General features: G+C 37.5%; 1 protein-coding gene across 1 annotated transcript; it reads left to right on the forward strand.

The window, feature by feature from the left end:
* The first annotated feature begins 10,620 nt into the window (after positions 1 to 10,620).
* LOC115919578 (mucin-3A-like) lies at positions 10,621 to 14,023 on the forward strand. Its single transcript, XM_030973653.1, has 3 exons — positions 10,621 to 10,794; positions 11,679 to 13,870; positions 13,927 to 14,023. The coding sequence occupies exons 1-3, from the start codon at positions 10,768 to 10,770 to the stop codon at positions 14,021 to 14,023; spliced, it is 2,316 nt and encodes a 771-aa protein (XP_030829513.1). The 5' UTR covers positions 10,621 to 10,767.
* The last annotated feature ends 128 nt before the right edge of the window (positions 14,024 to 14,151 follow it).

Consider the following 14,151-nt stretch of genomic DNA (forward strand, 5'->3'; position numbering starts at 1 on the left):
TCGGCCAAGAGAACATATTTGTAGAGTGCTTGGCTCAAATTCTTTGCTAGTTGATTTTATGTATACGAAGCTTAAAAATGCGATCCCAAAAATGTGGATCGAAAGAATTCAAGATGTTAATTACACACATGACGATAAAACAAATTCACAATTCGAAGGCGACTTATACGAAATAAGAACACTTGATTTTATAAGACTATCTTCAATGAAATCTAGCCATTTCTATAGCCTATTGTGTGACTTTAAGAAAAGAGAACCAGCTGTATTAACATTTTGGGAAGGTAAACTGAACCTTGTCATTGATTTTGATTGGAGAGATACATTAAAATTTAAGTTTAAGACATTGAAAAACAATAAAATAAAACAACTCAACTTTAAGACATTTCATAGGATTTTACCCTTTAGATACAATCTGTGCAAATGGAAAATTGTAAATGAAAACCTTTGCATTTTTTGTAAAACAGCAGAATCTTTCGTTCATGTTCTTTTAGAGTGCCCGAGCGTAAAGCTTTTCTGGAAACGTATTGTGGAATTGATTGAATTGAACTTTAAAGAAAAAATTATATTAAACGAAGAATTATTAATTGCTGGTTTTGATTTCAAACATGCAAATGGAGCAGATATAAATACAATCGTTGCATATGCTCAATACGCAATCTATTTGATGTATATGTTAAATTATTTTCAAGGTAAACCATACAACAGCTTTTTCATATGGCATGTTTTTAAATACGAGTTACTCTTGGATAACATCTCGGATGTTGTTTCAGGGGCTCTCGGGACATAGTATTTTATTTTGGAGAGTTTTTGAGAGCTTTTGAAATAGCATCTGGGAACTAAGGAAAATCTTCGGGGATATTTTATATCACTGAAGATTTTCTCTTAATAGTTTAAGAAAATACTTAAAGTGAATGTAAAATTTTGTTATGATGTAATGATTTGTGTGTTGGTTATTTTTGTAAATGAATAAAGTACCTCTGACAAGAGGAAAATAAAAAATAAAAAATAAAAAAATATACATAGTTAATGGAGAAACGTAACCTCACTATGAATATGACGGACAAAGAAAGAGGACAAAATATACAGTTCCTCATTCTACCCTCAACAATTGCTGTGGTAGACAAAAAAAAACATCCCTTTACTGCTATTATGTAAAAATGTGAAGAACAGGGGAATATGCATGTGTCACCTGTTCTACACATTGTTACATAATAGCAGGGAAGGGATGTTCCTTTGACTACCTGAGTAACTGTATATTTTGTCCTCTTTCTTTGTCCGTCATATTCATAGTAGTTCATGTGTACAAATAAAAAAAAGGATCAAAAGCCGCTGACTAATCATCACAAATTAGTAACTAAAATTACATGTAGTTTCAGTTACTAACATAAATGTCAAACATAGTTGAACAACAAAGCAATGTTAAACAATTAGTAAAAAGAGACTTTGTTTTTCTTGCTATTTGCCAATCACGATTAATGAAATCTTTCTAGTAACCTAACAGTTTTATCATATTTCATTCTTTGAATTAAGTGGACAGATACATTACTCTTTTGAATGACAAATTTATTAATGAAATAAGAATGTAATTATCTTCTTATAGTTCAGCTTGATTTGTTTTCCTGTATTGATGATAATTTATATACAATGCTGTCCCCCAAATTGGAATAATTTTGTCTTTGTTTTTACCTCTTTTCATCCTTTTCATGAGTTTGAAAATATTATTTACTTTAAAAAAATAGAGGCCACAATCTTCTCAAACCTTTTTTTATTACTCTATTTATTAATCAATAAAGTTTGAGAACGTTTAAACTGTATTTAAATCATATTCTCACAATTAATGAAAAGAGGCTTATTTATTTTAAAAAATATTTCAAAAATTATTGGGCACCGGTTTACTCCACGGTCAAAGATAAGAAAGATAAATAAAAGAAGTGATTACTCTGTTAGAGGAAACTGATAATCATATTTACATGCTAATTAGTTCGAGGCCAAAAGTGAAATAATAATTTGCTTAAACGTTTACTGAATTTAAGAAATATGTACTCTGGAACTATTAGGCAATGTTACGAGGAAGTAAAATGGTGAATAAGGTAGAATGGCAGAATGGAGAAATGAAAAACATGAACACAGAATAGGATAACTACATCATCAATAGTGATCTGTCAGTTTATGACAAGTTCAGTGACCCAATCAAAATTTTATATTAAGTGTCTCTCCAAGTTCCTCGGTCTTGGTGAGCCATCCGTTTCAGCATTTCATACCCTGTTGCTGTAACTACATCATTATTTCATTATACATGTTATGATAATTATGATGACCTTTCCCTCCGATTCATAATAACTTGATCAATGAATGCATTGACATGCTCTTGAGTGATGAAACGTGAGTAAACATGGTAAAAGCTCGTTGATATATCACGCGGTAAAGCGCAGCAAAAGAAGCAAAGATCCTGGGGGGGGGGTGTTTCACAAAGATCCTAAGTTGAGCTTATCTCTAAGTTGGACTTAAAAATTATGGAAAGCCATTAGCATCCTTGAAATATTTTGTAAAAATTATTTTAAAAGGCATAAAATGTTGATTCAATTCATTCATATTTTCTATTATCATGGGAGATTTCATGTTCTTGATGTGGAATTTATGAAAAGTCTAAAAAAAAAAAAAAAAATTGCTTTCGAATATATTTCAAAATAAGGCTACAAATGGCTCTCCATAATATTTAATTCCAACTTAGAGTTAAGTTCGACTTAATATTTTTGTGAAACACCCCAGTGCGTATTTAATGAGCTATGTATTATTTGTCTATCAAGGTATCTTCTCCCACTCCCAGAAGGTTAATTGCAAGATTTGTCCACACATCTCTGTTTTCTGCCACCTTAGCCTTCTTCCGCATCTAAATTATTTACTGTATACTCTATGTTGAAATAATTGTTACATATATCATGTATATATAAATTGTGTTTGACATTGTACTGTTGAGAAGGAAATAAATGTTAATAAATACAAATACAAATACTGTTCCCCTCCCAGTTATAGTTCTTTATTTCCCTCTTCTTCTCCTTTTTTTTTAAAAATCTTTTTTTTAATTGAAAATAAAACTCAACGACATAACATATTTCCAATAACTTTTCTTTACTGTGTTATAAGATACAGAAATAGATAACGTGAAACGTATTAGACTTAACGTTATCATAAAAAACTGCCGCACTTTTGCCGCGTCATATCTCAACGAGGCTTTATAGTTTACCGAAGTCAAATTCTCTCGTTGCTCTAAACATGAACTGCCCCATTTCAGGAGTCTATAGTGACGTAGACATGGGGGTATGGTGCATCCCCTCCCCCCCCCCCCTTCCCCTCCATTCCCTCTATCCATATTTCACGTGATACACCTACAGTGTAGTGAGTGCAGGGCATACTCTGAGTAAATTGCCATTTTAATACCTAGAATTATTTTTCTTTATGGAAAATTATTACCATATATCTAGAGAAAGAGAGAAAGAGAGATAAAGAAAGAGAGAGAGAGAGAGAATGAGCAAGAGAAAGAGAGGGAGGGAAGGGGCCCGGGAGGAAAAGGACAGTGATAAAGAGAGAGGGGGTCGAGACTGAGAGAGAAGAAGATGGTATCCTTATAAACATAGAATAACTAACGAGTAATTGGCCATAATGTAGATAAAATCTGACTAATTTTGTAAATAAAGCCAATAAACACAATCTCAACAGTATCCCCCTTGTATAATTGTATGCACCCCTGATGGCACTGTATATGTATGTTTACGCCCTACTGCAGGTCGTGCGCAAGCTGTTGAAAAAAGTCAACATCCAAATGCTATTAATGTCAATAAAAGATTTCAGACGTTAGAATATAATTAGAATGAATTCGGAACAAGTGCTTTCTCGTGCATTGATCGATGGCGTATTGTTGATTTTATGAACAGCAGGCAAGGGTTTGTTTAAATGAGTCTGGGACCCGCCTTTGGTAGTCTGGTGACGGATTGACAATCATTAACAACATGGAAAGTGCATAGTTTAAAGGCAATGTAGTTTCGCTTTATGGTGACAAAATTAAGTTTAGATGGTTTAAAGCCCCACTGCACTACGTATACTTGCGCCCTCTATAGAGCAAACAATGCCTAATTGGTGCCTGCTGGTCCCCCATGATCCTCTTTTTCTTACGTTAATTGAGAGCTGATTTGATGAGTTAACAACCTGTCGGTGACCTTGCAGGGAGGTCTTATCTCCCCTGCCCAAACTAATACAGACGGGATTTAAAACTAGGCGGAGGGGTTTGACGACTCAGCTGGTGGTACAGTGGTCTCGTAACCGGGTGGTCCTGGGTTCGAAACCAAGGTGATGCGCTAGGCTTCTTTGTCTTGGCGTTGATCATCATGATCAGCTACAAGTTTCTCAGATGATGAGGTCATACATAGCATATAGGTGCATTGGTTGCCAATTTTTTGTTTTGTTCTACCGTGAGAGTCTTATCCTCAGTGTCATAATTGATGTCTTCATCATTATGATCATCATCATGAACACCACCGACATATCCATCACCACCCCAATCATCATCACCTGACGCAACCACAATCATCACCACCACCACCACCGCCACCATTATCATAACCATCATCCTGCGCACACCCAATATTAACAGCATCAATTACATCACCATCACCACCAACATCATCACAACCACCAGCATCATCATGACTATCGCCATCATCACCATTACTATCATTCTCGTTATCATCAAATGTATCTTTAAATCTACTTATAACTGTTCTGTCATCTATGGATGTTACAATGTTATTATGTATCATAGTTGTGTTCCTTTGTATATAGTTAAAATATTTTGTATGCGATTTCTTTCTTTCATTCATTTTATTTGTAACAAGTGCGCCTTGAGCATTCGTTTTCAAATGGATTTTTGCGCCTTACAAATCCCTTATATAATTATTATTAATAATATACATGTATTGTTGAAGTTTCTTTAGTCATAATATCATTACGCTCTTTCGGTATTCGCTTACTTTTTCTTTATCATCGCATTAATACAACCTCTCAATATCAAGCATGCCTTGTTTTATCGCCCTCGCATTCATTTGCATTTAGATATATTATTCATGTAAGGGGGACTCTAATCCTCTGGCTCTTTAACACGTCGTATGTCAATTACTTCATACGTATACATGATGGAGTGACATTATATTGGTTTTGAATTTTCCATATTGAATTAAGTCGAGTCCGCTCTTTTCATTGTCTCCCATTCCAATACGAGCTCCCAAAACACCTTCCACTGAAGAAACAGACGTTTATTACTCAGATATATATCGTTCTGATATATATGAACTAAAGAATTCGGATGCTATCTACATACGCCGCCGTAGAAACCACTTATGCGGATCAAATGTTTGTGTGTGCATAATATATGGACGATCTTCGCGGTGCACCTAATAGTGTCGAGTACACGTGTATGCATGCATGCATCACTCAATGTAAAAGGATGCCTCTTTTCTTTCCGTTTTCAGAATCTTAATGCCACAATGTTATAAATAGCAACGGAGAGAAAGAAAAATGAGAAGGACGATGGATTTCACTGTTGAACCTAAGAAAATATTATTGCTGATTGATGGAGAATTTAAAGGGAGATATCAAACAGCTTAGAAAGGAGATCGGAAGAGATCGAGGAGCTGCGCCTGTGATATGATCGCCACCTGCTGCTGATCTGCAGCGCGGTTCGTCTGTCAGAGTCTGTGCTTTGAGCGGGTAACCATGGTGCATCTACGGCGGAGTGGTGGCTGGGAAGGAGCTCAACGGTCCGGTGGTGTGCGAATCTGGTTCACCGTGTTGCTGATTTTGTGCGGCTTCTGCAACTTGACAGGAGGTAAGAAGGGAGGGATGCTGATCATAGATGGTTGATTTCATGATAAACAATGATGAAGATGATGATCGGTGATGAATGGTTGTATTGACGGTGGCGATGGTCATGAGGGTGTTGATAATAGTGGTGATGATGATGATGATGATGGTGGTGGTGATGATGATGATGGTGATGATGATGATGGTGATGATGGTGATGATGATGATTGATGATGATACCTGGTGGTGTACGTGATGATGATGGTGATGGTAGTGATAATTGCGGTGATGATGATGGCGGTGGTGATGGTGATGATGATACCGATGACGGTGATGGTGATGGGGATTACGAGGATGAGTTTGATGATGATGGTGATGATGACAGTAATGGTGATTATGAGAATGAGTTTGATGATGATGATGATGGTGATGATGACAGGGGGGGGGGGGGGGGGGGGGGGGGAAGAGGGCACTTTTTTTTTTTTGGTCTCGAAATTTGAAAATTTGACATTTTGCTCCGTTGGGGGGGGGGGGGTAAGGTCAGCTTTTTTAGGTCAACCATGGGAATATTTTTTTTTTTTTTTTTAATTTAAAAAAAAAAATCCAAAAGGGGGGGGGGGTTAGAGAAATTTAGGGGGGTTTACACACACAAAATTACCAAAGGGGGGGGTTAACCCCCCCCCCCCCCTGTGTACGCGCCTGGGTGGTGATGATGGTGATGGTGATGATGGTGAGGCGTAGAATGAAAATGAGGATGAGATTGATGATGATGATGACGAAGATAATGGTAATGATGATGATGAAGTGAGGATGAGGAGAATGATGATTATAATGATAATTAATGATGATGGTGATGACAATTCAAGGAAGAGGTCGATGCGGGGTGTGGTAACTGTATATATAATGGTTATCATTACTAGCTTCCTATACATGTGGTATTATATCCTAAGTTTATAGCCGAAGTTCAACTTCGCAGATACGCTCCTAGCGTGATCCCGAAAACAAAGTTATAATAAAAATCAAAAAATCAAATTATTATAACCCTTGTCCGCGGACATTTTTGGTGTGTCAACGTTCTTCATTGCATTTCTAAAAAGATAAGATATTATCAGAGAGATATGAGTTTTAACATGTATCTCTGATACAAGATTGCTGTTCACGTTTCTGGAAACTGCAATTTGACACTGGTGAAATCGAGCTTGATTTGAATGTGCTCAGTATGGCAAAAGTCTCAAGTAAGTATTTAAGTAATTGCTCGTGTAAAGACACTACACAGTAGCCAGTGTAGGCTGATACACCAGCATGTTGAAGCCCTAATTGGGCCAATACGAATGAGTCTGAAATAAATTAGAGAGGCGGCTATAAGGAGCGTAACACGATCCTTGAGAGTGAAATGTCAGGAATAACTCTCTGGAGTGGGAGAGAGAAGGAGAGAGAGAGAGAGAGAGAGAGGGGGGTAAAGGAAGAGAAAGAGGGAGAGAGAGAGAGGATAGGGATAGTGAGAGAGGGGCAGGGGAGGAGAAAGGGAGAGAGGAGAGAAAGAGAGACAGAGACAAACAGACAGAAAGATAGACAGACAGAAAGAAAGAGAGACAGAAAGACAGAAAGAGAGAGGGGAAAGGAGAGAGAGAGAGGGGGGACCGCGAGAGATAGACAATGGGAGTAGAGGGAGGGAGAGAGAGAGGGGGCGAGGTCGGTGGAGAAAGAGGTAGAGAGTAGGATTAACAAAATATATAAATAAACTTAAGATAAATGTATATAAACAATATTCTAAGAGAAATGAGATGAAGAAAAAGAGAAAAAGAAATGGGGGACGAGAGCATGAAACATAAAAGATACATGAAAGATATTATGTTGGTATCATATTCCAGAAGAAAAAAAATGTGGCATTTTACCTTTCATTGTTTTAGGAACTGCATATTTAACACTATAATTTGTATTTTTGTTATCCTTTTTAAATAGAAAATTGAGAAAGTACCCACATATTGGATTTTAATAATTTCATGAATATCAAAATAGAAATGAGATCTATAGCGCATTGAAAGTGAGAGGAAATACAAATAATTGAGACAGGCCTAAAGACGGCTAAAGGTGAATAATAACTGATCAGATAGGGTAATAGAAACTCACTCGACAAACGAAGTAATCTAAGAAAGAAGAAGAAACAAGGAGAGAGGCGAAAAGGAGGAGGGGGATGCGATAGACCTGATGCAAGCTGTAAACCGTGCACATTCAACTTTAAATATACACATAGTTATGTATATATATATATATATAATATGAATACATGGATATATATATTATATATATCCCCCCCTCTCTCTCTCTCTCTCTCTCTCTCTATCATCTATTTACTTTAAATATAAACCGTGCACATCCCATTTTAAGTATGAATGAACGTATGAAAAGAGAGAGAGAGGTAGAGAGATAGATGGAGAGAGGTAGAGAGACAGAGAGACAGAGAGAGAGAGAGATGGAGAGAGGCAGAAAGAGAGATGGAGAGAGGCAGAAAGAGAGATGGAGAGAGCTTTGAAATCTATTGAGGTGATGATAATGTACCACCGTACGATTACTCCAACTATTATTCAAAAACATTCATAAACACGCCATCAGAACATAATTCAGAACATTATCTTAATTTGCATGTCAATCACAAATATATAAGGCTCCCAAGGATTAAAGAAAAAGAGCAATGATGTAGGATATATAATGTTACGTGAAATATTACCATGGCAACCACTGTGTCTCTAGTCATACGTATGACACTCAGTGGATAACTCTGTAAACACGTGAGCGAGGGATATTATAGGGAGACATATAGAAACATAATGTAGAGAGAGAGAGAGACGTATGGGTGTGTGGTGTGTGTCCGTGAGAGAAAGAGAGAAAGAGAGAGAGAAGGAGAGAGGGAGAGAGGGGGACATATAGAAACAGAATAGAGGGGAAAGGAAATGTTGGGGGGGGGGGGGAGTAGACAGAATTGATGAGATAAATTTTGTTGTGTTCAATCGTTTTCGATATCTGTTTGCAGATATTTGAATTTGATCTGTATTTGTTTGTCAATGATATTGTGTTCATTTTAATGTGTTTAATTTTTAATTATGTGCACGGACTTACTGGAAAGCAGTCTTATTTTTTTAACCATGATTAAATAAATACAATACTTATAAAACATACATGTCAAGAAAGAGAAAGAGAGAGAGAGAGAGAGAGAGATTCAGAGATAAAACTTTCAAGGAATATGTTTCCTTATATGTAAATTATGGTAATTGAAGAAATGTATCCTTCCCCCCTCGAATGTTTACAAGACGATGCATCATCTATCATATAGTATTCCCTTTTATTATTAGGCCTTCATGTTATTCACAAGTTTGAGTTTAGATTTGTCTACATCGCTGTGGTAAAATATAACTCATTGGCTATTTGTCATAGTGCACCATTGATTGTTTCCAAAGAGTTGTTTCTGATCGTGCGTGCTTGACAACGTTTAAGTAGTGCGTTTTATATTACACGAAATTACCTCCCATTTCGTTAACTACTTTATTGCAAACCTGTTATTAAATGCCATTGATTGTGCGATAGAATCACGAGCAATTATACCACAAATCCAGAGGATTGCGTATTTTGGGGTATTTTTTATGTTGTGCTTTATTTAGTTCACGCCAGATGTTAGATTGCATTGATTTAAAGGATTTTCTCAATTCTAATTGAAAACTATTGAAAAGAAGTGAAAAGAATTAAAGAACAAAAGAATTTTAAGACCCTAAATCAATATTTTTCAATCCTTACATGATATAAAGATACAATAGTAAAGGATTAAAGTCTCTAAAAGAGTTTACAGACTGAGTTGAAAAGAAAATGAAGAATTTGTTGCAAGGAATTGAAAAGCACTGTTAGTAGATTATTTTAAAAAGTTGTAAACAATTTCATAAGAAATGCTTTGAAAAGATGAATATTATCATTCATTTATCATTTTGATTCTGTGTGGCATTTTGTTTCAAAGTAGGTATAATAAACCATAAGGCTTTAGCTTTTTATGTTGTATATAGCACAGGTTCACTGTTAAACCTTCTTGAATATAGTAGCCATAAATGATATAGTTGAGCTATTTGTTTTATGTCAGTGCGTGATACGTTTTGGCTAGCTATAAAGTTGCGATCAATTGCAGTTAATTGGTAATCGGTCAACATTTACCGAAGTGCTTAAAAGAATATTTGACCAAGACTCGTAAAATATTGTGATATCGTGAAATGTGTTACTACTCAAGCATGATGTGAAATATTATTACCCGCTGTGTCCAATCAATCGGCTTTTTAGAGAGACATATGTCAATCCTTGCATGAAGAGAGACTGAAGTGAAGAGGTGAACAAGATGGATAGATAGATAGATAGGGAGAGAGAGAGAGAGAGAGAGAGAGAGAGAAAGAGAACGAGAGAACAAGAAGCCATATAACTGTATGGAGAGGGACGATAGGGCGTGCAGAAAAAAGGGGGAAGTATTGAGAAAGGGGTAGGGATCAAGCAGAAAAAAAAGTAGAGCGAAGTAGAGCGAGAGAGTGAGAAAGAAAGAGATATAAAGAGAGAGAGAGGGGGTGAGACAGTGAGAGAGACACAGAGAGAGACACAGAGGGAGAGTGACAGAGAGAGGCAGAGAGAGAGACAGAGAGAAAGAAAGAAAGACAGAGAGACATAGAGACAGACAGCAAAAAGGACAATTAGTTACCGCATTTTAAAAGGCTCTTTACATTTATAATATATATATTCATTGTTTACAAGCTTTTGTTTAAATAATGACCATGTAAATTACAATATACTTACATTTTCACCACATTACATATAATTCTGTTCATTCTGTTCTTAGGTGACGTGAGCTTCGAGACGACGATCGTCGTCACCTCTGACGTAACAGTAGCAATGACAGAGGAATGGAGCACAAAAACAGTATGTGTTTGTATATAATTGGATGACCAATTCCTGAATATTTATTGTATTATGCAGGACCTTATCAATGACTTTTCTCTTAAAGAAGGGGTGGTACAATTCAAAAATTTTGCACAATTGAAGGGGCAATATTTTACACGGCAAGTATTTAAAGGGTACCACGCAAGCCGCTGCCCCGCCTTGAGCATATCCGAAGGAGGAAGCGTGCGTCTACAATTACTATTACAAGTCAATGGTTTAGAGGTTCTACGTAATTACTCGACTCAAAGTCTATGCTTTTACTCCATGTGGCGTTGACGAATATAATGTGTGTGTAGTCGGGTTTTTACAGACATGTATCAATCAGATATGATCATTTACGTCTGGGGACCAACCTTAAACATCACCATCCGAAAAAACGTATAATTGAACCGGGGTCGCCTGAGCAAGTTTGTAGACAAGGACAGAGAGCTGACCAAGTGAAGGTGCAGCTAGACCAACTCACATCTCCCTTATGTGCATGTCGTATTTAATCAGAAAAGTTAATCAATTTTTATTATGTCAAATTTGACAATGTGATAATGATTGATCATGGTAATGTTTATTTGTGGGGTATATAACGTACACTTCCGAACAATAGCCAGTTCAGATATCTATGCAATATCAGCCATGCTGCAGCAAATGAAGTTTATAATAAACCATTACCTTAACCTTATATTTAACCTACAGCTGACATGGGAAAGCAGATAAAATGAAGAGTTATAATGCATGAATTATTTGTAATCCTCATTCATTCCGTTGACTTCGTTTTGAAATGAAGCATGCGGATTTATGATTTGCACAATACATTGTGTGATATCAGAAGAAATGGGAATAATTATGTTGTGTTTTGTGCTTGGTTACAGACACCAACTAAAATTGTGACATCTTCAGCATCTTCACCTCTAGAGGGCTCCCTATCACCATCCACACCACTAGACCAGGTTCCAAGGTTCACTAGCCAACCAGTAGACGTCTCTGTGCTATCTGAAATCTTAGCAACAACTACAGCAGTCTTCACAGAGTCTTACATTTCAACTGTTGCTGAAGAACCCGAAGGTAGTGTTCGTGTGGAAACTTCATCCCAACTCCAGCAGAGTTTACCGATATTCAGCACTGCAGAAGGATTTACTGGTATGTTCACACCAAGTGATATTTGGGCCACCAGTACAGCAGCTGGCATGGAACAATACACCACAACTGTGTATCAAAACCCTGAGGACAGCAAGAGTGTGGACGTGACAGTAGCATCTGAAATTGTTTCATCAACAGCATTTGTTGGTAGTATATTGACGAGGAGTCATTCCTCTTTTGAGAGCAACTTGAAACCAAGCTCTTCATTACTTAGCCAAAGAACAGATTTCGTAACAGAATGGAGTGTTGTGGAGGAGACACTAGTTAGTACTCTCCTTGATATTTCACAAGACAGCCCCCAGACAGATCTTCCAGAAAGTGCTAGAACAATCTTGCCTAGTAGAACAAAGACAGTGGTGCCATCTACTCTATTTCTAAGTCTTCCAGATAGTTTGCAACCTACGTCTGCCTACATGCCTGTTACAGAGACATTTTCCGAAGGCTATTCTGCGACCCCACCTCTACTCGATGAGACATTGATAGTCACAAGTGACATCGTTGTGACTTTGCTGACAACCCCTTCAGAAGGACCAACATCTGAAAGCGGAGGTATATCAAGAACACCTGCACTTCCACAGTCAGTGTCTACAGTACAAGGTGTATCTTTCCAATCGAGCGTTGCCCCTGAGAGCGAAATTACACCTTCGAGCACCGTACTGCTGTCATCAATAATGTATCTCACTGAAACAAGTGATCTTTTAGCCTCCGATGTAGCAACAAAATTGATTTTATCGACGGACAATTCAAATTCTGTTGGATACATATCTACTAATGTAATAGAAACAGTTACAGCAGCAATTACAAGTGATATGGTCTATACTTCTTGGATCTCTCCTTCGTTTGGTTTTCCTTCAAGTCGGCCAATGGTGAGTTCTATTCCTACATCTACGATTGTGGTTCCATCGATACAGTCCAGCACCGTCCCTTCTGTTATTTTCACTGAAGAAATCACTTCTGAAATATTTTCTACTATAAATTCTGGAATAACACCTGAACAGACTCTCTCAACGCGATTCGTTGGCTCTGAGATGTCAACCCTATTTGAGGAACTCACACCAACACCAACGTTAACATCTGAGAACAGTTATTCTCCAGTGATATCTTCAAGCAGACGGGAATGGGACACGGAAGTTTCATGGCTCACTTCTGAAGTTTTGGAGACGTTAGTGATATCCAGTGAGACACTAATGGCATCAGATACCTTTGCTTTTTCCAGAGGATCTCCATCGATACAGTCCAGCACTATCCCTTCTGCCCTCTTCGGGACTGAAGATATCACTTCTGAAATATTTTCTACCATACATTTTGAAATAACACCTGCGCAGACTCACTCAACACGATTAGTTGGCTCTGAGATTTCAACCCTCTTTGAGGAACTCACACCAACACCATCGTTAACATCAGAGAACAGCGTGCCAAGAAGTATATCTACAGTGATATCTTCAAGCAGACGGGAATGGGACACGGATATTTCATGGCTCACTTCTGAAGTCATGGAGACATTAGTGATATCCAGTGAGACACCAATAGCATCGGATACCTTTGCTTTTTCTAGAGGATCTCCATCGATACAGTCCAGCACCAACCCTTCTGTCATCTTCGGGACTGAAGAAATCTCTTCTGAAATATTTTCTACTATAAATTCCGGAATAACACCTGAACAGACTCACTCAACGCGATTAGTTGGCTCTGAGATGTCAACCCTATTTGAGGGACACACACCGACATCATCGTTAACATCAGAGAACAGCGTGCCAAGAAGTATTTCTACAGTGATACCTTCAAGCAGACGGGAATGGGACACAGAGGTTTCATGGCTCACTTCTGAAGTCTTTGAGACGTTAGTGATATCGAGTGACAAAATAATGGCATCAGACACCTTTACTTTTTCCAGAAGATCTCCCGATTTTATCATCTCCACCTCGTTCGTGGATGGAATAAGCCAAAGTGTATTTGACACCTTGTCTTTCTACGAAACAGTAACCGTGGAAAGTACTTTGCCCCTCCCAACAGTTCTCCCTTCACCAGTGACATCGCAACCAGACTTAAACTTCAAATCAACGTTTGGTTACAGTGAGGACAGTATGGTAGTACCAACTACAGCTAACTCCATGCTGTATAGTACTGTTGTAGACTTAATCACAAGTGATATAGCCGTTTCAGATGACTTGATGAGAAGTTCTAAAACGATCGATTCATTTTCCT

Source organism: Strongylocentrotus purpuratus, unplaced genomic scaffold (genome assembly GCF_000002235.5).
Source record: "Strongylocentrotus purpuratus isolate Spur 01 unplaced genomic scaffold, Spur_5.0 spur5_contig_865, whole genome shotgun sequence".
NCBI classification, from domain to species: domain Eukaryota; kingdom Metazoa; phylum Echinodermata; class Echinoidea; order Camarodonta; family Strongylocentrotidae; genus Strongylocentrotus; species Strongylocentrotus purpuratus.

What these genes read in the sequence shown, in the direction of transcription:
- LOC115919578 (XM_030973653.1), top strand. Translation starts at nt 10,768, where the DNA reads ATGACAGAGGAATGGAGCACAAAAACA. An exon ending in AGGAATGGAGCACAAAAACA is followed by an intron (nt 10,795 to 11,678) that starts GTATGTGTTTGT and finishes GCTTGGTTACAG; the next exon opens with ACACCAACTAAAATTGTGAC. An exon ending in GATTTTATCATCTCCACCTC is followed by an intron (nt 13,871 to 13,926) that starts GTTCGTGGATGG and finishes TCTACGAAACAG; the next exon opens with TAACCGTGGAAAGTACTTTG.